Raw genomic sequence first — 25,357 nt, 5'->3', positions numbered from 1 at the left:
TCAGAAAGGAGAGTGTGGACATGGTAAAGTAAGAGGGCAGCAGATGACTTAGGCCTGGTCTACTCTGAAAAGTTATATTGACATAGTTGCATTGGTCAGGGATGTGAAAAAAATACACCCCAACCAACATAGCGATGCCGACATAGCTGCGTCTACTTTGGGGTTTAGTCAACGGAAGAGTGCTTCCATAGATGTAGGTAATGTCATTCGGGGAAGAGATGTTCCTACACTGGCTGTGTCTACACTAACACTTATCAGTATAACTCTCCTGCTGATATAGTTACTGCCGCTCATTATGGTCTAATTATGCCGACAGGAGAGCTCTCTCCTGTTGGCATAGAGTGGCTACATTGGAGATCTTACATCGGCGCAGCTGCATCGGAATACCTGTAGTCTACCAAGGTTTTCTGGGCATCCATACACATGGTGATAAAAATTGCACCAAGAATGTAAACATTTTTTAAAATTAAATGTCAGTATGATGAGCTTTGTATATTTCTGTGGAAATTATCGTTTTCTCTATACTACCCATAACATGTACATACGATCTGAAATCTATTTTTAGGAACTTCCCCAGAATTCCTGAAGAAATTATGTGGGCAGAGACTATATCATACAGTGTATCCACTGAGCGGCCTGGGTACCATGACAATAGATATTCCTATTAGGTACCATGATAATAGATATTCCTAAATCCAAGCAGCAATGGAGGGGTTAACCAAATGGGATTTTGATGTATTGCGCCAGTGTTACATGACTGCGTGGTAGCTAAATAATACCATAAACTTTAGTGGATCAAAATCTGAGTTTTTTCACAGCAAGGAAGTCCTAATTAGCCTGCAATGTTGCTATCACATCACTTCTTTCATTTCTTTTTATTTTCTACTTTCTTTCCTCTGCACTCTCACTTCTCATCTGCTGTATCTCTTCTTTCTTCTGTGTTTTTATTTTCACTCTGTTTCTCTTGTATGCCTACAGCTCACTTTTGAGATTTTTCTCTTCTGATCTCCTCTCAGTAGCTGCAGGTCCTGTTTAATGAAAATTGTAGAAACTTCATGGGCTGTGCTATTTTACCAAGCACACATCCGTAGGGGGCATGTAATGTCACATTGCTGGAGGTAGAGTAATTACTACTGCTTAGCAGTTATCAGTAAATAGCTGCTAGTTTGCTTTCTGTCACTTCTGAATTTTCTATCATTCGGCTAAGACTGTCCGTTTGAAATGAACATCAATCATAGCAATGCTACTTCAACCCCATTGTCTGAGATGTTGTCACTGAGTGCCTACGCAAGCATGGTATCTGCATATGGCCTCAGGGCTCTCTATTATGGGCCTGTGGTTAGGAAGGTTTTAAAATAATAAATACGTCTATATGAAAATGTGCTAGCTCTTGAATAGGTAGCTAGATTCCTGTTTCCTGATGAGATACAGTAGTTAAGACCTGCTGACTGTACGGGGATGTAAAAAAAAAACAAAACAAAACAGAATGGAGTCAAGAGTTGTGATTAAATGCATTGTATTATGGCAAACTATCTTCTTCTAGCAAATATTGCCTTATCATTTAACCCTTAGATGACAGGTAGCAACTTCACTGTTTCGATCTTCATAACCATTCTGATTTCTGTATCCCTTGCAAACACTAAAAAGAAAGTATATATCTAGTAAAGCTACTTATTTTTGAGACTTAACTCTTTTTTAAAAGAGATTATGTAAATTGCAACTCTTAGAAGTATTTTAGTTGTGCATAGTTACAAGTTACACAGGTTTTATTTGATCATATATTTTGCTCTTCATTTAAGAAAAAGTTTGGGACAGTAGCTGAAATCTGGTCAGTCAAGAACATCTCATTTGGTCCATGTCTACAATAAGAAACACATTTCCTACACATACAGTTTATTGTGGCAATAGGCTGCGTGCAGTACATGGTATTCTTTATGCATGGACAACATGCAATAAAAACACAGAGGTTCCACATACCTCTCTTCCCTATCTCCATTTTCTTTGTTCTCTCTCTTTTTTTTTTAGTCTATCCTCATTTTGATCTGCATGTCACTTCCCCCTCTGGTTGGATCCTGTTTTTCTCCAAGTCAGTTTTTTCCTTCCCTTTCCTAGAATCTAGCCAGTTCCTCTGCTCAGTTTGATAATAGAGGAATGAGAAGATGCACCCACATTCAGGCTACTGTCCCTGCCTCTTCAGACTGCAGTATAGAGATCCTGAGTTCTGGAGGGTGAGGATTTCCATCTTGAATGTACTCTGTTCCTCAAGGAAGCCCTATGGATTTTTAAAAATCTCTAACACAAATTGTGGCTAGATGGTTACTATGATCAGAGCAGCAGTGACAGAATCATGGAGAGGATTCAAAGAAGAGACATGAAAATGAATAAAGGGTTAGAAAACTTGCCTTATAATGGTAGGCTCAAGAAGCTCTATCTGTTTAGCTTAACAAAGAAAGGATTAAGGGATGATCTGATTACAGTTTATAAATACGTACATGGGAAACAAACATTTGATAACGGTCTCTTCAGGCTACCAGAGGAAAGGTATAATACAATCCAGCAGCTGGAAGTTGAAGCTAGAGAAATTTAAACTGGAAATTAGGCGTACATTTTTAAAAGTAAAAGTAATTAACCATTGGAACAACTTACCAAGGGTTTGGTGGATTCCCCATCACTGGCAATTGGTAAATCAAGATTAGATGTTTTTCTAAAAGATATGTTCTAGGAATTATTTTAGGGAAGTCCTATGTTGTACAGGAAGTCAGATTGGATGTTCACAGTGGTCCCTTCTGGTCTTGGAATCTATGGTACTGAAGCTGTGTTGGGCATAAGAGAATGTGTCCCTATGTGCCTGCATTGAGTGTCCTGCTTTATTATAAGTTCTGTTTAAGCCCTTGGTTTTAGATAAAAAACCAAAACACGCAGAAACGTTAATATTACATAAACTTAACCCGTGTCACTCGTTGGAAAGAGCAGGGTTAAAAATCAGTCTAAACTGACTTTGTTACACGAATAGTATTCAGAGAACTATAACTGACAACTCTTAAAGTTTTTGTTAAATCAATACTTTTTCTGACAGAACAGAATATCTTCCATTTTAGGGTTATTGAATTTAACAGAATCTTCATCCAGCCTCCCTGGTCTTCTACTAGTAGCCTAGTTAATGTAATGATGCAGTAGCTGGGTTCCACTTTGCAATTATATTTTTCTAGGTGAACTGTTGCAGCAATATATTTCAGAACTTCAGAACACAGAGGAAATGATTCGTTGTGGGTTTTCGCTAGCCCTGGGGGCCCTTCCAAGATTTCTGTTAAAAGGCAAGCTCCAGCAGGTGAGAGAAAGTGTGGCCCTTACCCCAAACACACACACACACACACACACAAAAAGTGGGGGGTACAAGTTTTATCTGATTCAGGAAATAGTTTGAGTGAAATCTGAATGCTTAATCAAATACATGATAGAGGATCATTGCCATGGGTGAAGGGGTTAGTTTATAATACAGTAACCCAGTCAATCATAATGACTTTGGCTTAACGTATATTCAGATAATTAAAATCGAGACCTTTCTCCACACTCTTAGTATAGAAGCCAAAGACTGACTGGGCATGGAGAATGAGCGATCTCTTTGCTAAAGCCCTTTGTTTTCATTTTTTTAACAATTGTCCCTGAAAAATTCCTGGCTTTAAAACAAAACAAAAAAACAAACAAACCCATTGTTCTTCAAGTGCTTGCTCATGTCCATTCCATGTTAGGTGTGTGTGCTTGCCACATGCACCAGTGCTGGAAGTTTTTCCCTCAGCAATATCTGTAGGGGACTGGCTCTGGTATAAGGGGTGCCGTCTCCACCCACCCTCAGTTCCTTCTTATCGCCAGTGATGGTGCTGGACTGTCTGCTGCTTTGGCTAGCATTGATTCCTTCTCTGTTCTTGCAAACTTTGAAATCCTGTAAAATAGTTATACATATTAGTTTTCTTAGTTACCCTTAGTAGTAGTTCTCGAACGCTCCGTTAGTCCTGAACGGCACCCCGCTGGGGATCTGGGCATGCCCCAGTCCCCAGGCTTTAAGCCCTGTGATCACTGCAAACACCCTATGCCCCTCAGCAATCCCCATACCCAGCTGCCTCAGGTGCTTAGGCAAAAGGCACATAAGTAACAGGTCCTTCAAATCTAGGATGAAGGAGGAGTGCGGTATCCATCTAAGAGTGCTGCTAATGGAATCGGCACGCACTCAGGCACTGGAGCAGCGGTCTGACTCCACACCAAGCACTGTCACCTCTGTGTGCAGTTCTCCCCCGGTGCCGGTCATGAGCCGGCACTGATCTCCATCCATGGCTCTGGGGAAGAAGCTGAAAAAAACTGTGAGAGGATGCTCTCCTTCCTCCTTCAAGGGAAAGGAAAGGGCAGGGGCAAGCTAAGACCTGTGTCTGGCAGTTCAATATGCCCCTCTGGAAGTTGGGCCCCAGCTCAAGTCGAACGGTGCAGCCTATCCCATGCCTTGCCTGCGATTCCAGATAGCGATGCAGGTCCTAGCCAGCTTCAGGTGCCATCAATGCCCGAAACCCTTCAATTAGCTCAAGAAGTCCTGACACTCCTGGTGCCACCCTCACCGGCTCCTGTGCTATCCCGGTCTAAGGGAAAACCTGCATTGGGACCTATGCATGTGTTCCTGCCTCAGCGGTACCGTTCCCCATTGAGAGGGACGTCCCGCCAGCGTTTGCCCGCCCACAGCTGTCATGTCTCTGGCGGGAGAGGCAAGCTCAGCTGAGCCCTCTTTGGTCCCTGCACCGGGGGCACTGATGAAGGTACTCGAGGCATACCTCACCAGTAGATTGGCGCAGACCATCTGAGGCACGTGCGACCTGGCAAGAACTCCAGGACTGGCCCTGACCATCTTCAAGGGCCCAGTACCGATCCCAGTACCAATCAGGCACCAGAGACCACTGATTGTCGGGTATCTGATGCAGATCTGCCGAATGCTGTCGGTCCCCAAGAGCCCGACCAAGACAGTCTCTCTTGGACAGGTCAGCTTTGGGACGTAGCAACTGGCACTGGTCAGAGAAGAGCCACCGCTCAGCCCTATCCTGGTTGCCCAGGACCGACTGCTCTGCTGGTAGCTCTGGCTCGGAGCGAGGTTCCCTGACTTGGGGACAAGCCCTGGTACTGACGGTGCCAACTACATCAGCAGCACTGAAACCTGTCCCATGGCCCCAAGCACAGTGGCCAACGTTATGGTACCCATGGAACCCTTGGGGGTTCACCCAGCCTTCCTAGGCTACCCAGTTGGTGTTGGGAGCCTTGGAGAGGCCAGCGGCCTCAGTATCCCGTCCCCCTGTGCTGCTGGAAAATTCAGGAGGTAAGATCCTGCAGGTCTAGGAGAACCCATGGGAGCAAGCTTCTCGACCACCAATGGACGTGGAGGTTCCCGCGGCACGGGCATTGTCCCTGTTGTCGCCAGGTGAGGCTATCATGGGGGCCCCCTCACCCAGTTCCTCAGGATGACGACAGGGTGCACCAGGAATTTTTGAAGAGAGTTGTTTTTAACCTGGAGCTTAAGGCAGAGGAATTGGAAGAGCCCTCGGACTCGCTGTTTGATGTTCTCTGCTCCTTGGCTCCTGCCAGAGTGGCTCTACCCCTTCATGAAGGGGTTTCTAAGATCACTAATGCCCTGTGGCAGACCCCCTCTTCCCTGGCCCCTATCTCTAAAAGGGCCGAATGCAAGTACTTCGTGTCAACCAAAGGGCATGAGTACTTATACTCCCACCCAGCCCCCAATTCCCCTATGGTCAAGGTGGTTAACCACAAGGAGAGGTAGGCACAACCCAGGGCCACCCCCAAAAATAAAGACTTGGGGAGGCTGGATCTTTTCGCATGCGAGGTTGATTTGTCTTCCAGCCTTCAGCTGAGAGTGGCCAATCACCAAGTCCGCCTTTGCTGATACGACATCAGTATGTGCCATCCATTGCCAGGTTCAAAGGGTCGCTCCCCAAGGCTTCCAAGAAGGAGTTCCGAGCGATCTTCAATGAGGGCATGACTGCGGCCAAGGTGGCCCTCCAGGCAGCGTCAAATGCGGCGGAGGCTGCTGCCCGCACCATGGCTTCCTCTATCTCCATGTGGTGAGCCTCTTGGCTGCTCCTCTCGGGGTTGTCCACCGAGGCTCAGCAGTCAATGCAGGACCTGCCCTTCAACGACCGGGCCCTATTTGTGGAGCAAACAGACAGAAAATAGCATGGCCTCAAGGACTCCCGCAGCACCCTAAAAACCCTGGGTCTCTACCTCCTAGTCCCTGCATGTAAGTGGTTCAAACCACAGCAGCTGCAGGGCCAGGGGAGTCAGCCTTGGTAGGACCTGCCTCATAAACGAGCCAAGGGCTACAAGCGCTGCCCAAGCCACCAGCCACCACCCTCTGTCCTGTTGGGCTCGACCTGTAATAAGCAGGGGCCAAACAGTCATTTTGAGGGTGCGACTGAGGGCAACCTATCAGACTACTCCCTGGATCCATCCTTCCCTGTGTTCTCCAACCACCTTTCCCTCTTCCTCTCTGCCTGGATGGCTTTAATCTCGGATTGCTTGGTCCTCAGCACAGTGGAATGAGGTTATACCCTCCAGTTCCTTTCTACCCCCCCCTTCCCACCTGCCTTCCCCATCCCTCTTCAGGGACTCCTCTCACAAGAGTCTCCTCATGCAGGAGGTAAAGGGATTACTACAGCTGAGTGTGGTGGAAGAAGTTCCTCTCAAGTACAGGAACAAGGGGTTCTATTCACGGTACTTTTTAATCCCGAAGGCTAAGGGCGGTCTACGGCCCATTCTGGACCATAGACCTCAACAAGTACCTAAAGAAGTTAAAGTTCTGCATGGTTTCCCTGGCTTCTATTATTCCTTCCCTGGATCCGGGAGACTGGTATGCCGCCTTCGACTTGAAGGACGCATACTTCCACATAGCGATCTTTCAAGTAAACAGACGCTTCCTCTGGTTTATGGTGGGACCCCACCACTACGAGTTTACGGTCCTCCCGTTCAGCCTCGAGACAGCACTGAGAGTGTTTACCGAGTGCATGTCGGTGGTGGCGGCTTACCTCAGGTGCCGGGGTATTCAGATCTACCCCGTACATCAGCGACTGGCTCGTCAAGGGCAACTCCAGGTCTCAAATCCAAAGGGATGTTGCAGTGCTTCAGGCCACGTGCCGCTCTCTGGGCCTACTGGTAAATGACAAAAAGTCAATGTCTCTGCCGGTGCAGAGGATAGAGTTCATTGGAGCAGTTCTTGACGCGACCTACACCAGGGCGTTCCAGCCACTGGAGAGGTTCCACCTGTTGCTGAACCTCATCATGGAAGTCTCTGTTTCCTCTGACTACAGCTGCACCTCCAGGGTCATATGGCAGCGTGCACTTACATGGTCCGCCATGCCAGACTCTATGGCCCCTGCAACAGTGGCTGGGGACGCTCTATTTCCAGTCCAGAGACCCCCAGGGACAAGGTCGTTACCCTTCCCCAGACGATACTTACCTCACTGCAATGGTGGACTGACTGCAGGACAATTCTGGAGGGGGTTCTGTTCGACAACCCCCCTCACTTGATCCAGTTGGTGTCGGACAACTCGGACCTCAGCTGGGGTGCGCACCTCAGTGACCTCTTGACACAGGTGATGTGGTCCCTGAAGGAGGCGAAGTTGCACATAAACATCAAAGAGCTCCGAGCAGGCCGGCTAGCGTGCAGTGTCTTCCTGCCCCACCTGTCAGGCAAGGTGGTATGAGTACTGACGGACAGCACAGCCTCGATGTTCTACATCAACAGACAAGTGGGAGCATGCTTGTCGACTCTGTCAAGAGACACTTTGTCTATAGGACTTCTGCATCAGCAACAAAATCTACCTGGAAGCTTGTCACCTTCCCAGTGTCAAGAATACACTGGCAAACCAGCTCAGCAGGGACTTCTCCTCTCACTACCAGTAGTCACTCCATCCAGAGGTAGCCTGCATGATCTTCCAAAGGTGTGGAACTCCTCGAGTGGATCTGTATGCTGCCAGACAGAACAGGAAATGCCAAAGGTGATCTCCACCTTCCATATGAACCAGGACATCTTCCTCCCAGTGTTCTGTCCCAAACTGTACAAGACCAGTGAGGAGAGGCATCTTCACGTCTTGGATGTCCGGAGGGCTTTGGCTTTCTACTGAGAATGTACCAAGCCTTTCCGAAAATCAACTCAACCCTTCATTGCTACAGCTGATAGGATGAAAGATCACTCGGTGTCCTCGCAAAGGATTTCTAATTGGATTAACTCATGCATAAGGACCTGTTACGACCTGGCGGGGGTTCCACCACCGCCGATGATCAGAGCCCACTTGAGAGTGCAGCCGTCTTCGGCGGCCTTCCTGGCACACATCCCTATACAGGACATCTGTAGGGCTGCAACATGGTCCTCTGTTCACACGTTTTACCAAGCAGCACATCTTGAAGAGCACCAGTTACGGAAAAGGTAACTGTTTGTTCAGTTTTACTGATTTCTCTCTCCTACCTGTGCAGAGTAGGGTAGCTACTGGTTGATGGCTGCTGTTCTTCAGTTGGGGGAGAGAAATGGGCAGGGAGCTGGGTCCTGGCAGCCAAGACTATCTGACCGCTGCAGTGACAGGCCTTCAGGAAGTGGAAGGCTTCTTCAACTACTACATCATGATGAGTACTGGGCATCCCTTATCCCCGCCCATAGATCCCAGTGAATGCTGGGCACACCCCAGCCCGTTGCACCCTTTCCCTCCCAATCTGCTGCACTCCATCAGTACTTTTCTCTGTGAATAGCCCCTGTTAGTAGCTTCACCTTCAGCTCACCCCTGGGGACGTGTCACCACCCAGAGAGGATCTGTGTGACTTGGATCTGCGGGAGCAATGTTGGGTGTCAGTGGCAGGATTACTTCCTGGTCATTCGTCCCCTTCTCTGTCATGGCTCCCAACCTCCTGCTCTTCCTCTCCCCTTTGCCCATTTTCCCCTGCTCTGTCCTGGCGCCCACTCCTGCATCCCAACTCTGTCACAGATTAGATGATGACTTGAGGATAGGGGTTCTGTTCAAGTAATATTTTTTGTCACCAACAGTAAATGGTTTTAAAAAGACACTTTGTTTTGTAATGGGGATTAGATATAATGGTTTCACAAACCCTTATTTTTCTCTACTTGTTGTTTTTTCCTCCCCCAACCTACCATCCCACAATATTAACTCCAATATTTACCTGGAAAACTGAAGTTAATCTTTTGCACTGATTTTCATGCAAATTTTAATTTTTGTAATAAACACTGATAAATTTCTGGAAATTAAAAAAAAAATGGAAATGAAGCGCTTTACCCTTTGCCCAAAGAAGTTGTCTGTCCATGTGGGAGGTAAAGTGTATTGAGGGGGCAGCATGTAGAAGCTTGCACTACCTATTGCTTGTGCAGCACTTGTTATATCGTTAACTTAATTCTCTAGTGTTTTTAAATCTAGTGTCCATCGTGAGCATGTCTTAAGTATGTGTTTGTCTTTTTTCAGGTTTTAGAAGGTTTGAAAAAAGTTATCTGCATTTCCCACAAAGATGTGAGCTTTGCAGAATCAAGAAGAGATGGCCTGAAAGCAACTGCAAAGTATGTTTTGTCAGCTTTATTTTTATCTGACTTTAAATCACTTTATAATTGGAGATATACCAATCTCCTAGAACTGGAAGGGACCTTGAAAGGTCATCTAGTCCAGCCCCCTGCCTTCACTAGCAGGACCAATTTTTGCCCCAGATCCCTAAGTGGCCTCCTCAAGGATTGAACTCACAACCCTGGGTTTAGCAGGCCAATGCTCAAACCACTGAGTTATCCTTCCCCCCCACTGTATGTAAGATTTTCAGTGTTCATGTCATTTTCTATTCTAACCTGGCGATGTTGGGTTAAATTCACTCCTAGAGGGGTGGTTATACATTCTTGATGGGGTCATATGGATCCCCACTATTTGTCTCACTTAAATCCATCCTTGATGCCACACGTCATCCTTTTCTTCAGACTGAGGAGCACTGCATGGAACTACTTTTGGAAGTTGTCAGCATTGTTTCTTAATCAGCCAAATGCATGTCTATTGTATGTTGGGAACCTCTCCCTTCTCATGAACTGGAAGTTAGTCAGCTCAGTGGTATGAACCTGGGCTACTAGAAACCAGAATTAATTTGAGTTTCTTCATTTTACTTTCAATAACATATGAAGCCCCAAATAATACAAATATCCTGCATTTTCTTTCTTTCAAGGGATATTTTCAAGGTTGATGAGTCCAAAATGTTACCAGTTTTAAAAGTATCATTCACATATATTATATGTTCTTAACCTGTTGGTGTGATTCAGATAACTCTATTACATCTTTCCTTGGTGTAAATTAGGTGTGCAATGCATATAAAAACCAAGTTAGCTATTAATATCAAATACATGGCCCTGGATTTCTTTGTGATCATGTGTACAGACATCACATTGGTCCTCTGCTCTACCTGTTTGATCCATTATAGTAAATAGTCAGGATGATGAGATGTAAAATAATCCTGCTTCTTTTTGCATTTATCCTACAAATAAAAACCAATCTGTTAGGCCAGGTTTACACTACAAACTTACATTGGTATAACTATGTCACTCAAGGGTGTGAAAAATCCACACCCCTGAGAGCTGCAGTTATACCAACCTAACCCCCAGTGTAGACAGCACTTTGTCGGCGGGAGAGCTTCTCCCATCAACATAGCTACAGCCTCTTGCAGAGGTGGATTAAATATGCCAACTGGAGAAGCTTCCCCTTCGGTGTAGTAGCATCTTCACTAAAGCACTACATCAGCACAGTTGCACCACTGCAGCACCATATGTGTGGACAAGCCCTTAGTTTGTTTAAACCTACAAGCCTTGATGCCATGTCACTTTAAGTCCTCCAAATATATTGTTTATGTAACTATTTCAGTGTTGAATCAGAAATGATAAAATCAGAATGCAACAGCCACACACAGAGGATCATGCTGGATGCTGTCTTTGTCCTTCTGTGATGGGTATTTTTAGACATTTTCTGAATGTATATGGCAAGGAAGTTTGTATGCCCAAAATACTAGAGTGTAAACAAAACAAAACAACCTGGCATGATATTGTCCTTTTTCTTTAGAATTTCTTATGTATTCCTCTGTTACAGAGTTTGTCAGACAGTTGGTGTGAAGAGAAATGGACCACAGGATGAATTTGTCTGCAAAGATAATGTTGTTCAGATCTATACGATGTTACTTAATGGTATGAGTGACTATACCACAGACAGCCGAGGAGATGTTGGAGCATGGTAAGGCATCACATATTTTGAGACAAAGAAATGAAATTTCTTTCTATTGGTACTTGTTACTACTGATGTGGTCTACTTTAAGTCTGTAATTAGGAGCCATTGAGACTCAGTGGTTTTCCAAAAGCTACGAAGGGAAAAATTAGATAGCCAGACACATGGAGATTCAAGTAAGGCTAGAAATAAATATTGTGTAGAAAATGAGGGCAGTAATTATTTCTCCTTTGCCTCAGAAAAAAACCAACCCCACACTGGGCCCTTCTCTGGCTTATACCATTCTCTGTTTCCAGGTGATGAAATAAAGCATCAAGGTAAATAAGAGTCACTTGTGAGAGTATCATCATCAGATGCAGGAACAATTAAAGTCATGACATCTATCCAGTATTTACTTTCTGCTTATAGTTACTTTACAATATCATATATGCTCTTAGGGTACATCTGATTGGTGAGCAGCGATCGATTTATCAGGGATCGATTTATCGCGTGTAGTGTAGACGCGATAAATCGATCCCCGATTGCTCTCTCGTCGACTGCTGAACTCCAGCAGTGCAAGAGGCGGAAGCAAAGTCGACGGGGGAGCCACGGCCGTCGATCCCGTGCTGCGAGGACGTGAAGCAAGTAATTTTAATTCGATCTAAGATACATCGACTTCAGCTACGCTATTCTCATAGCTGAAGTTGCGTATCTTAGATCGATCCCCCCGCCCCAGTGTAGACCAGGCCTTAGTCATGCCTCCGACTAAAAGAGTAGCTGAATAGGAACTCTTCCTATCACAGCTTCATATGTGGCCGACTGACCAGCAGATGGAGCCATTGTATAATTCGTTAAGTGCTCCTATTTCATTATTGAGTTTAAAACACTCATTTAAAAAAAATTAAATAGTATATTTCTTAAAGGTATAGTAGTCTTTGGCTACACTGACTTTAGGGTTTCAATGGCTTCAGCTTTTGCGTCTAAAAATAATAACTTTAAATGTATACTAATCAAAGTTTTGTGTTGATTGTGTGCTTTAGTCTTCAAATCCTAACATGTACAGAGTAACAACATGGTGAGAAATTATTCGATACATATATTTACATTAGAGAAAAGAGAAGATTCTGTGCTATTCCCTCAGTGAGATGGGACAGAAAGTCTGTTTTTTAAATTGACAAAAGCCAAAGATATTGTAAGAAGCTTTCTCCTTAATTGAACTTGAACTTAGACACTAAATTACATAGAATTTGGGATATGAGATCACTCACTGGTTGGAGATCCCTGTGCTCCTTGAGTGCAATGGGCAATAAAAAGGGGAAGGACAGCATGTTGTTCTCCTTCATATTGTGAAATCCAGAAAAGTATTGGACGAAAAAACATGTAAAATGTGAACCTTACGGGATAGATACCCAATAAAGAAACAAGCAAGTCGTTTTGCTAGGCCTAAGTGTGCATGACCCAAAATAATAATAATTCTTCAGGAATTAAACAGCTGTCCTCTGAATTGGGGAAAAAATAGTATCAACCAGTTCAAATTTACATGACTGCTTCTGCTTGCAGGCGGTCATGTCCCTTTAGCTTAGTTTTTTTGAATATGTGTCAGGATGGATTCCACTGTAAGTGTGTATGTGCCTCATGAGTAAGGCTGCGAGACTGTCATGGAGGTCGTGGAAGTTGCAGATTCCGTGACTTTCCATGACCTCCGTGACTTCCGCAGCTGCAGTGGCCAGCTGCTGGGGTGGTCCCCGGGGCCAGCCGCACCGGCCGCTGTTGGGGTGGGCCCAGAGGTGGCCCTGGGGACCATCGCAGCAGCAGTGGTCCTGGGACTGCCCCAGAGGCAGCCAGAGCAGTGGTCCCAGCTGCGGCCGAAGGCACTTAACTCCCACCGCCAGAGTAGTGGCACCCTAGGAGCAGCTAAGATTTAGTCAGTGGTATTTATAGTACAAGTCATGGATGGATCATGGGCAGTGAATTTTTGTTTGTTGTCCATATCTTTTACTAAAAATACTCATGATTAAATCTTAGCCTTTCTTATGGGAAGGGGTAAATGACGCTTCCCTATTCACTTCATTCATGATTTTATTGACCTCTATCAAATCCTCCCTTAGTTGCCTCTTTTCCAAGCTTGAACGGTCCCAGTCTTTTTAATCTCTCCTATGTGGAAGCTGTCCCATACCCCAATCATTTTTGTTGCCCTTCTCTGTTCCTTTTCCAACTCATACATCTTTTTGATGGGGTGACAAGAATTGCATGCAGTATTCAAAGTGGGGGCATACTATGGATTTATATAGTGGCAATATGGTATTTTCTGTCTTATTATCTATCCCTTTCCTAATCATTCCTAACATACTGTTGACTGTCACTGCACATTGAGTGGATGTTTTCAGAGGACTATCCACAATGACTCCAAGATCTTTCTTGAATGGTAACAGATAATTTATACCCCTCATTTTGTATGTATAGTTGGAATTATGTTTTCCAATGTGCATTACTTTGTATTTATCAACATTGAGTTTCATCTGCCATTTTGTTGCCCTGTCACCCAGCTTTGTACTTAACTATCTTGAGTAATGTGTATCACCTGCAAACTTTGCCATTTCCTGTTTACCTCCTTTTCCAGTTTATTTATGAATATGTTGAATAGTACAGATCATTGGGGGACCTCTCTCCATTCTGAAAATATTCCTACCCTTTGTTTCCTGTCTTTTAAGTAGTTACTGATCCATGAGAGGACCTTCCCTCTTATCCCCTGACTGCTTAGTTTGCTTACAAGCCTTTGGTGAAAGACATCGTCCAAGGCTTCCTGAAAGTTCAAATGCACTATATCCACTGGATCACCCTTGTCCACATGTTTGTTGATCCCCCTCAAAGAATTCTAATAGATTGGTGAAGCATGAGTTCTCTTTACAAAAGCAATGTTGATTCTTCCCTAACAAATTGTGTTCATTTATGTGTCCGATTATTTTAGGCCTGGTTTACACGGGGGGGGGGGGGTACACAGGGGTAACTCAATCTAAGTTATGCAACTTCAGCTACGTGAATAATGTAGTTGAAGTTGCTGTACTCAGATTTACCGTGGTGTCTTCACTGCGGTGAGTTGACTGCTGACGCTTCCCCATCGACTTCGCCTGCGCCTCTCGCGGTGGTGGAGTACAGGAGTTGACGGGAGAGCGCTCAGGGATCAATTTATTGCGTCTCGGCTAGACGCGATAAATTGACCCCCGTTGGATAGATCGCTGCCCACCGATCTGGTGGGTAGTGTAGATCTACCCATAGTTTCAGCCAATTTACCTGCTACTGAAGTTAGGCTTAATGGTCAGTAACTGCTAAGATCACTGCTGGAGCCTTTTTAAAATTTTGGCATTATTTAGCTATCCTCCAGTCATCCGATACAGAGGCTGATTTAAGTGATAGGTTACCTACCACAGTTAGTAGTTCTTCAGTTTCATATTTGAGTGCTTTCAGAAACCTTGGGTGAATAACATCTGGTCCTGGTGACTTGTTAGTGTTAAATTTATCAATTTGTTCCAAATCCTCTGCTGCTGAAACCTCAAGCTGGGACAGTTCCTCAGATTTGTCACCTAAAAAGAATGGCCAAGTGTGGGAACCTCCCTCACATCCTCTGCAGTGAAGACCAATGCAAAGAATTAATTTAGCTTCTCCACAATGGCCTTGTCTTCCTTGAGTGCTCCTTTAGCACCTCGGTCGTCCAGCAGCCCCACTGGTAGTTTGGCAGGCTTCTTGCTTCTGATGGACTTAAAATAAATTTTGCTATTAGTTTTTGCCTTTTGCTAGTTGCTCTTCAAATTATTTTTTTTGTCCTGCCTAATTATAGTTTTACACTTGACTTGCCAGAGTTTATGCATCTTTCTATTTTCCTCTGAGGGATTTGACTTCCAATTTTTAAAGGATGCTTTTTTTGCCTGTAACTGCCTCTTTTACTCTATTGTTTAGCCATAGTGGCATTTTATTGGTCCTCTTACTGTAATTTTTTATTTGGAGTATACATTTATTTTGAGCATCTATTATGGTGTTTATAAATCGTTTCTGTGCAGCTTTGCAGGCATTTCACTTTTGTGACTGTTCCTTTTAATTTCTGTTTAACTAGTTTCTTCACTTCTGTATAGTTTCCTTTTTTGAAGTTAAGTGCTACTGTAGTGGGTTTCTTTGGTATTCGCCACCCCCCCCCCCCAATAATGTTAACTTTAATTATGTTATGGTCACTATTACTGAGAGGTTCAGCTATACTCATCTCTTGGATCAGATCCTGTGCGCCATATAGACTAAATCAAGAATTGTCTCTTCTCTTGTGGGTTCCAGGACTAGGTGCTCCAAGAAGCAGTCATTTATGGTGTCTAGACATTTTATCACTGCATCCCTTCCTGAGGTGACATGTTCCCAGTCAATTTGGTGATAGCTGAAATCCCCCCTTATTATTGGTTTTTCTGTTTTTGTAGCCTTTCTAATCTCCCAGAGCATTTCACAATCATGTCACCAACTTGGTCAGGTGATCGATAGTATATTCCTGCTGCTAAACTTTTATTATTCATGCATGGAATTTTATAGAGATTCTGTGGTACAATTTGATTCATTTAAGATTTTTACTATGCTTTCTTTCAAATACAGAGCCACTACCCCACCAACAACTTGAGCTAAAATAACACAAAATGCTGCAATTCAGCCTGTTCCTATTTTTTTAAACGTGGATCAGCTATAAAACAGGACATTATAGTTCTGAAATGCTTTTTTTCTTTTGCATTTTTCCATTTTATATACCTTCTGAAAAATAAAAAAGTACTTCAAAGGTTGTTTGAAAGCCTTACTTCTGACTGAGTGGGCGAGTGGCTCCCCCAAGACTGGTCCTTGGATATCTGCAACAACACTGATGATTGAGTTCTTGAAGACTGATGTCTGTGATGTGGTTGGCTTCTGCTGACCTTTAGCCCAACAATGCCAGCCAATTTCTGAACTCAGTACTCATGTTGTTCAGTATTGTGTAAGCCTTTGCTAGCTGCAATTTTAAAAGAGGGGAGAAGAAAACTTCTGTTGCTTTTCTGCCATAAAAGCTTATTTCTTTTCTGTTTAAGTAACAAACTTTTTATTAATAGGTTTCTTTGTGGTGTTAGTAAAGTTTTATACATGTCTGAAATAGTGTGATACATTTATGGAAGAGTCTCCTGGCTTATATTGAATTGGAGGTATTTTTTAATAAGGTTAATGCTGTATGCAGCGAGTTGTATTTTCACTGTGGGTCTTTCTAATACACATAGAATTATTTTTGGCTTAAATGGATTCTTTATTATACTCTCAAATTATGCATACCTAAATCAAGATTGCTAATGTAATTGTCTGCTGGAGTTCAGGTATACATGTCAGTTCTTAAGCCATCTCTTCAGCTATTGCATCAAGGCACCACTACTGTCTACCTAAATATAACTAAAACAACCGAATTCTGTAGACAGGTAAGTGCTAAGCACTATCCTCAGAGGTCTGACAAGCTGTCTACAGAGTTCTGTTTCTTTGTTGTTATTCAGATTTGAAATTTAGTGTCATTCTGGTTCTGAGCGTCTTTTGGGGATCGCCTTCTATTATCCCCACCTTTAAAAGGTCTTGGGTAAAGCTAACCTGCACTTCTAGCCAGGGAGCTGGGTCAGCTGGAGTAGGTTGTTATGAAATATTGTAAGTTGCTCACTCTCGTTATGGACTGTTCATGATACTTCCACAGTATTCAGTTCCAAGTACGATATTTCTCTGTATGTTAGCAATTTTCAGTTTATTCAGTTATGGTTGCATTCCATATACACAGAGTTAACTCACTCTAAATCTCCCTGTTCATTTAGTGGATTTGGGTGGCAAGACCCTATATATAGTGTGTTGAGATGCACCCAACTAAAGCAGCAAGAGATGATTACAGGAACTGAGTGGCTCCAGGGGGAATGTTGTGACCATTAAACCTGATCCTCACCCAGGTACCGAGAGTTCTAATCCAATCCTGTGCAGAAATCTGAAATAAAAAAGAAGGCTTGTTGCTCCAGTTTGGTGTTTCATTTGCAAATTCTACAGCTGCAAAAACATGGAGTATGTAGAATGCATGTTAAGCATGCTTTTAAAAAATATATCAAAATGATGTAAATTTATATTGGCAATGATTAGGAATGAGGGGAAAGTAGTTTGAACATTTCAAACTATCTTTTTGCTCATCCATACTTTGCAACCTACAGTACTACGCTATCTAAATAAACATTAGTCTGTCTCCCATACTTTGTCAAGCAGCCAAGAATCTGTTCTGATTTAATAAAAATCAAATTCATCCTTAAGAACCTTAAATGTATTAGGTTGAACACAAAGGCAGATGCCTTAAGCTAAATATGTAATTGCCATCATGAATGGTAGCACAGCCTATAACTAACTACATAATCTAGATATGGAGAATGACAATCACATTTTATTTGTAAGATTATATATTATTATGATAGTGCTTTTCATCCCAGCAGATCACTGTACAGTTTAAAACAAGAACAAACCCACTCTCTTTTCCACCTTCCCCTGCCATATACAAGCAGTGTACAGGGATCATATAATTTGCTGCTGAGATCTAGCCATCTCTGGGATGAACCTGCAGCAATTATTTAATAGTGTCCAATAACACTACACCTCTGTTTAGGTCAAGAATTGAAGAATAAGTCATGTAGCCTAAACTACAAGCAGAATTTTAGACAATATTTCCTTGAGAGCCATGATAATATGGAGTCAGTACGCTTCATTGTTAATTGACCGATCTAATTCTACAAGATGCTCTGTCACAATGTTTAGTAATCTCCTTGTTGAAATTCAGTTTTGTTTCCTTGTGTTTGTCAATACATGTTCTGAGGTGAGAGTGCCCAGCTCTCCTATCTCCTGTATTCACCTTCCAAACTGTTGTGAAAGCTTACCACTGCAGGCTCAGTATGTGCGCCTTACGAGGATGGAAAGGAGGGGAAAGAAAATAACTTATGACCATCCGAAAAAAAAATAAAAATTAAAGGGCAAGTAGACATTTGTAAGGCTGTCCTATGTATGGTAAGGACTGTAAATATTTTAGTTGTGATATTGCTGTGTCACAGTTAGAAAACTATGCTTGCCTACCAGTGACTGATAACCTGCATTTGATAGTTTTTCCTTGTGGCTGGTGCTCATTTTACTATAGTGACCATCCCTGGAGCTTTTCAGTAATAACAGGTCTACACACTCCCATCCACCTTCCTGGCAAAGGTGGTGATGCATATTTGAACCTTTTGAGCAGAAAAGGAACTAACATACAGTAGAACTTCAGAATTACGGACACCTCGAGAATGGAGGTTGTTCGTAACTCTGAACAAAATGTTATGGTTCTTTCAAAAGTTTACAACTGAACACTGAGTTAATATAGCTTTGAAACTTTACTATGAAGAAGAAAAATGCGGCTTTCCCATTTTTTTTAGTAGTTTACGTTTAACACAGTACTCTACTGTATTTGCCTTTTTTTTTTGGTCTCTCCTGCTGCCTGATTGTGTACTTCTGGTTCCAAATGAGGTTTGTGGTTGACTGGTCAGTTCCTAACTCTGGTGTTATAACTCTGGTTCTGCTGTATGCTGGTGGTTATTACACTTTCTCAAGGAGGTGAAATGTAGCAGCTCCTGAGGGTATGGCATGAATAGCTGCCTTTAGAGCTCTCTCCACTTCCTGCCACTTACGTGAGGAGAGCGTGATCCCAGAAATATGCATTTGCTAATGTTTCTTTTCTGAAGGTTTAAGAGTAAATAATTTTCTCATACACAATCCTCCCTTTGTCAGCATCTACCATTCAGCTGTTGATATGCTAGCCTTATGGCAAAAGTATTTACGACATGCCTCCTAATGTGCTGAAATTTTCAGAAGCCATTTTAAGTACATTCAATAGTAAATGCAGCTGCACAGACATTTTAATAGGAGTTTTACCAAACATTGCAATTTTAATTCAATGCCATAAGTTTAGGACATGGCTTTTCACACCCAGAATGGCACACCTCATCATAGTGATTGTCTTGTGAACCAGTTTATTTCTCATTCACAATCACATAACATCTGTGTGGCAACTACATTAATTGCTTATGTGGAAAAATTAATATTAGGAAATTATTTTATGATGATTTGTGCTGCATTAAATATGATACAGCAACTGGAAACAAACAAGAATCTTCCTTCCTACACCTCCTGAAGACTCACCACTGCTGTAATGTTGCAAATCCCTGACTGGTAATCATACTTAGGTTAGTGATAACCTGGGCCTGTCCCTTTTCCCCTCCTACTTCCTTGGGTGTGTCTACAGGGGGCAATTACTGGAATAGCTATTGCAGAATAAGATATTCCAGAATAGCTCCTTGTGTGTGCAGCCTCTTATTCTGGTATAAGTGTGTCCGTGTAGAGTAGTGTATTCTGCAGTAGCTATTCTGGTCAATTAACCCCTGTAGATTCACCCTGATTAACTTTCCCATTCCTCTCATTCCTCCCTCTACTTTTGCCTTTTAATTAAAAATCAAATCTTCAATAGAGCTTGGGATTTTCAAAGGATCCTAAGGGATGTAGCTGTCATTGAAATTCAAGTGAGATTTGGGTGCTAACCTCGCATAAAGCTCCTTTGAACAGTGCCAGCCAAAATCAACAATAACATGTAACTAAAGAAAGCAGTTCTCAGTGGGGACTGTTGAAAGCTGTGTACTTTTGAAAAACTGGCCCCTAAAGTCTGAATATTTCCAGTTTAGTTTCTTTCAAACAAATAGATTTCGGTGGAAGAACTGTAGGAAAAAAAATCTCAATTTCTGCGTGAAAGAGACCTTTTCTTTAGTGTGTGTTTTTTTCTTTGAAGGATTTGTGGGAAAGTTAATCAACTTTACTTTTCATATGAAAACTTAACATTCCTTATGACAGATTGTTTGCTGGGACTTGTCCAATCTGTCTCCAGATGTTAATAATGAATATCTAATAGCAAGTTACTGTATGAACAAGAGAAAATACCCCACAATGAAAGATTTTCAAGCTGTTATATTGAATTTAATCATTTGTTTTCTAAGGCCTGGTCTACACTGGGGGGGATCGATCTAAGTTACGCAACTTCAGCTAGACTTGACGCGATAAATTGACCCCCGCTGGATCTATCGCTGCCCGCCAGTCTGGCGGGTAGTGTAGATATATCCTTTGTAGAATAACTGTCTTACTTATAACGCTTTATAAGTGGATCACCTATTTTTAGACTTCATACACAATCACCTTGTATTGCCCTTGGAAATTCTACAGAACCACAAGACTATGTTGTCTTCACAATATACAGGTGCAATTCTCATAAAGTTTGAGGAATTATGATGAGTTTTGTATTGAGAAGGGAAGATGCTGCCAGGAGGGTTGATGTGGCAAATTTGATGGGGCAGGTGGTCCTTGAGAGCTTTTAAAATTTATACCAGCTGAGGATTTACCCCTGTATTTCCCATGTGCTGAAAAGAAGTTAACTTTCAATACCTGTGAGTTTATAAAATGATGTGACTTTTAGAGATGGTGTGACATTTTGTTCTTTAAAATTGTTACCTTATTCACCTTGTAGCCTTTATATTGAAATGATCATATTTAATCATTATGTAGGTGGAGAACTTTTACAGCATATTCAATATACTTAAGATATAGAAAAGATAAAACAAGCGCCTTGTAGTGTTACTGTACATAATAATCTGTTAAAAATTATTTTCTGGTATTTCTAATTAAGCCACAAAACTAAAGAACTCTGCTCATATGCAGTTAATATGTTTTGAATTGTAGAATTTTTTTTCTAGTTGAGAAGATTAAACTTAGAACTTTACATGAACATGACACTTCTTTGCATCCTTTAAATACAAATGATAGTCCTATGTTTTGAAATGAGAATGTGCCTGTTAGTCTGTTTGCAGGAAGATGGTGAATTGAAACAGCCAAAATATTTTGGTTTAAAACATTTTACTAGGCCTATATACTCACTATTTTCCATGAAGGTTACACTGGATATTAGGGATGTATAATACACAGTAAATGATAGTGCAGACTGTATACTATATTTTAGTACTGATACACAAACCCCCACCTAAATCTTTAAATACTTCCATGATAAATAGAATCACAGAGGCTCACTTCCCTTTGCCTATTAGCCAGGATTTCAATAAAACATACACCGTCAAGACAACCACCACAGAAAGATAACACAAGGAAATAATGCTTCAAAAATCACTTTATATTTCCTTGATTTTTTTTTTAAATTCTAAACAATTAATAATCAAGTTTAAAACACTTTCCCCCTTCCTTCTGAAGGGAGGAAAGGTTTTATCTATAAATATTCCATAATACCTAGGCATGTGTGTATGTCAGATACTTGCAAATAGCTTAAGATAATTAAGTGCTACTCATAGAAGTGACGTAAACATATATGAAGCTTACTGATCTAAAACTAAAAATTATAAATGGCCACAATTTTCGACATTGGGTGCCTAAAGCTAGGTATTTTAATCCATATTTTGGCAGAAGTCAATGGGAGAGCCCCTTCTTTTTGAATTGAGGGGTTCTCAGCCATTTTGAATATCATACAATTTATTTAGGTGCCTACTTTCAGCACCCACGCTTGAACTTTTTGACAACATATCTGTTTAATTAGATGAATTGTATCTGTGCGTTTATTTTAAAATTGTTGTACTTCATTTCCACAGGGTACGAGAAGCTGCTATGACAAGTTTAATGGAGGTGACACTTTTGTTGGTACAGAATGAGCCAGAGTTGCTGGATGCTAACATGTAAGTAGTTTGTACTTTTTGTATGCTGTTCTGAGAGTTCATGTTTAGTAACTTCCAGTCACTACAAGAGAGTATGTGACCATACGTATAATATTGCCTGCATACTGTATGTAATACCTCTTACCAAGTATTACAAAGCTTTTCACAAAAGTGTATGTATTCACCTTCACAGATAGGGTGACTAGGTGTCCGGTTTTTAACTGGAACATCCGGTTGAAACGGGACTCTGGTGGCTCCAGTCAGCACTGCTGACCGAGCTGTTAAAAGTCTGGTCGGCGGTGCTGCAGAGCTAAGACAGGCTAGTCCCTACCTGTCCTGGCTTCATGCTGCACCCCGGAGGTGGCCAGCAGGTCTGGCTCCTGGGTGGGGGGGGAAGGGGATGGGGCTCCACGCACTGCCCCCGCCCCAAGCACCAGCTCCACTCTCCCATTGGCCAGGAACCACGGCCAATGGGAGATGTGGGGGCAGTGCCTGTGGGCGAGAGCAGTGCATGGAGCTTCCTGGCCCGCCCCCGTTTAGGAGCCAGACCTGCTGCTGGCCGCTTCTGGGGCACAGCGTGGTCTGCAGTGCCAGAACAGGCAGGAAGCCTGCCTTAGCCTCCCTGCTGTGCTGCTGACCGGGAGCCTCCGGAGGTAAGCCCGTGCCCGAAGCCCCAACCCCCATCCCTGAGCCACCCCCAAACCCACAGCCCCTCCCACATCCTGAACCTCTCATCTCCAGAGCCTGCATCCCCAGCCAGAGCCCTCACTCCCTCCTGCACCCCAACCCCCTCCCCTAGCCCGGAGTCCCCTCCCGCACCCTGAACCCCTCATTTCGGCCCCACCCTGGAGCCTGCACCCCCAGTTAGAGCCCTCACCTGCTCCTGTACCTCAACCCCATGCCCCAGCCCAGTGAAAGTGAGTGAGGGTGGGGGAGAGCAAGCCACTGAGGAGAGGGTGCATTTAGTGAGCGGGAGGCAGGGCCTTCATAGAATCATAGACTCTCAGGGTTGGAAGGGACCTCAGGAGGTCATCTAGTCCAACCCCCTGCTCAAAGCAGGACCAAACCCAACTAAATCATCCCAGCCAGGGCTTTGTCAAGCCTGACCTTAAAAACCTCTAAGGAAGGAGATTCCACCACCTCCCTAGGTAACCCATTCCAGTTCTTCACCACCCTACTAGTGAAAAAGTTTTTCCTAATGTCCAACCTAAACCTCCCCCTCTGCAACTTGAGACCATTACTCCTTGTTCTGTCATCTTCTATCACTGAGAACAGTCTAGATCCATCCTCTTTGGAACCCCCTATCAGGTAGTTGAAAGCAGCTATCAAATCCCCCCTCATTCTTCTCTTCTGCAGACTAAACAATCCCAGTTCCCTCAGCCTCTCCTCATAAGTCATGTGCTCCAGCCCCCTAATCACTTTTGTTGCCCTCCGCTGGACACTCTCCAATTTATCCACATCCTTCTTGTAGTGTGGGGCCCAAAACTGGACACAGTACTCCAAATGAGGCCTCACCAGTGCTGAATAGAGGGAAATGATCACATCCCTCGATCTGCTGGAAATGCCCCTACTTATACAACCCAAAATGCCATTAGCCTTCTTGGCAACAAGGGCACACTGTTGATTCATATTCAGCTTTTCGTCCACCGTAACCCCTAGGTCCTTTTCTGCAGAACTGTTGCCCAGCCATTCGGTCCCTAGTCTGTAGCAGTGCATGGGATTCTTCCGTCCTAAGTGCAGGACTCTGCACTTGTCCTTGTTGAACCTCATCATATTTCTTTTGGCCCAATCCTCTAATTTGTCTAGGTCCCTCTGTATCCTATCCCTACCCTCCAGCGTGTCAACCACTCCTCCCAGTTTAGTGTCATCTGCAAACTTGCTAAGGGTGCAGTCCACACCATCCTCCAGATAGTTAATGAAGATATTGAACAAAACCGGCCCCAGCACCGACCTTTGGGGCACTCCACTTGATACCGGCTGCCAACTAGACATGGAACCATTGATCACTCCCCGAAGAGCCCGACCATCTAGCCAGTTTTCTATCCACCTTACCGTCCATTCATCCAGCCCATACTTCTTTAACTTGCTGGCAAGAATACTGTGGGAGACTGTATCAAAAGCTTTGCTAAAGTCCAGAAATAGTACATCCACTGCTTTCCCCTCATCCACAGAGCCGGTTATCTCATCATAGAAGGCAATTAGGTTAGTCAGGCATGACTTGCCCTTGGTGAATCCATGCTGACTGTTCCTGATCACTTTCCCCTCCTTTAAGTGGTTCAGAATTGATTCCTTGAGGACCTGTTCCATGATTTTTCCAGGGACTGAGGTGAGACTGACTGGCCTGTAGTTCCCTGGATCTTCCTTCTTCCCTTTTTTAAAGATGGGCACTACATTAGCTTTTTTTCAGTCATCCGGGACCTCCCCCGATCGCCATGATTTTTCAAAGATAATGGCCAATGGCTCTGCAATCGCATCGGCCAACTCCTTTAGCACCCTCGGATGCAGCGCATCCAGCCTCATGGACTTGTGCTCATCCAGCTTTTCTAAATAGTCCCGAACTACTTCTTTCTCCACAGAGAGCTGGTCACCTCCTCCCCATACCGTGCTGCAGAGTGCAGCTGTCTGGGAGCTGACCTTGTCTGTGAAGACAGAGGCAAAAAAAGCATTGAGTACACTAGCTTTCTCCACATCCTCTGTCACTAGGTTCCCTCCCTCATTCAGCAAGGGGCCCACACTTTCCTTGACTTTCTTCTTGTTGCTAACATACCTGAAGAAACCCTTCTTGTTACTCCTAACATCTCTGGCTAGCTGCAACTCCAAGTGTGATTTGGCCTTCCTAATTTCACTCCTGCATGCCTGAGCAATACTTTTATACTCCTTCCTGGTTATTTGTCCAATCTTCCACTTCTTGTAAGCTGTTTTTTTGTGTTTAAGACGAGCAAGGATTTCACTGTTAAGCCAAGCTGGTCACCTGCCATATTTACTTTTCTTCCTACACATCGGGATGGTTTGTTCCTGCAACCTCAATAAGGATTCTTTAAAATACAGCCAGCTTTCCTCGACTCCTTTCCCCTTCATGTTATTCTCCCAGGGGACCTTGCCCATCAGTTCCCTGAGGGAGTCGAAGTCTGCTTTTCTGAAGTCCAGGGTCTCTGTTCTACTGCTCTCCTTTCTTCCTTGTGTCAGGATCCTGAACTCGACCATCTCATGGTCACTGCCTCCCAGGTTCCCATCCACTATTGCTTCCTCTACTATTTCTTCCCTGTTTGTGAGCAGCAGGTCAAGAAGAGCTTTTCCCCTAGTTGGTTCCTC

The 25,357-nt window shown here is 43.4% G+C and overlaps 1 protein-coding gene across 7 annotated transcripts in view; it reads left to right on the top strand.

The window, feature by feature from the left end:
- Positions 1-25,357, top strand: part of TBCD (tubulin folding cofactor D) — a 266,851-nt gene that overhangs the window by 184,679 nt on the left and 56,815 nt on the right. For all 7 annotated transcript variants that reach the window (XM_044983298.1, XM_044983304.1, XM_044983301.1 and 4 more), the window contains exons 28-31: positions 3,210-3,328; positions 9,510-9,601; positions 11,154-11,294; positions 21,983-22,066. In XM_044983298.1, the coding sequence (XP_044839233.1) occupies positions 3,210-3,328; positions 9,510-9,601; positions 11,154-11,294; positions 21,983-22,066 (436 nt within the window). The remainder of the gene's footprint in view (positions 1-3,209; positions 3,329-9,509; positions 9,602-11,153; positions 11,295-21,982; positions 22,067-25,357) is intronic.

Source organism: Mauremys mutica, chromosome 12 (genome assembly GCF_020497125.1).
Source record: "Mauremys mutica isolate MM-2020 ecotype Southern chromosome 12, ASM2049712v1, whole genome shotgun sequence".
Lineage (NCBI taxonomy): Eukaryota > Metazoa > Chordata > Testudines > Geoemydidae > Mauremys > Mauremys mutica.
The sequence above is the reverse complement of the archived record's forward strand: the minus strand, read 5'-3'. Positions and strand labels throughout refer to the sequence as shown.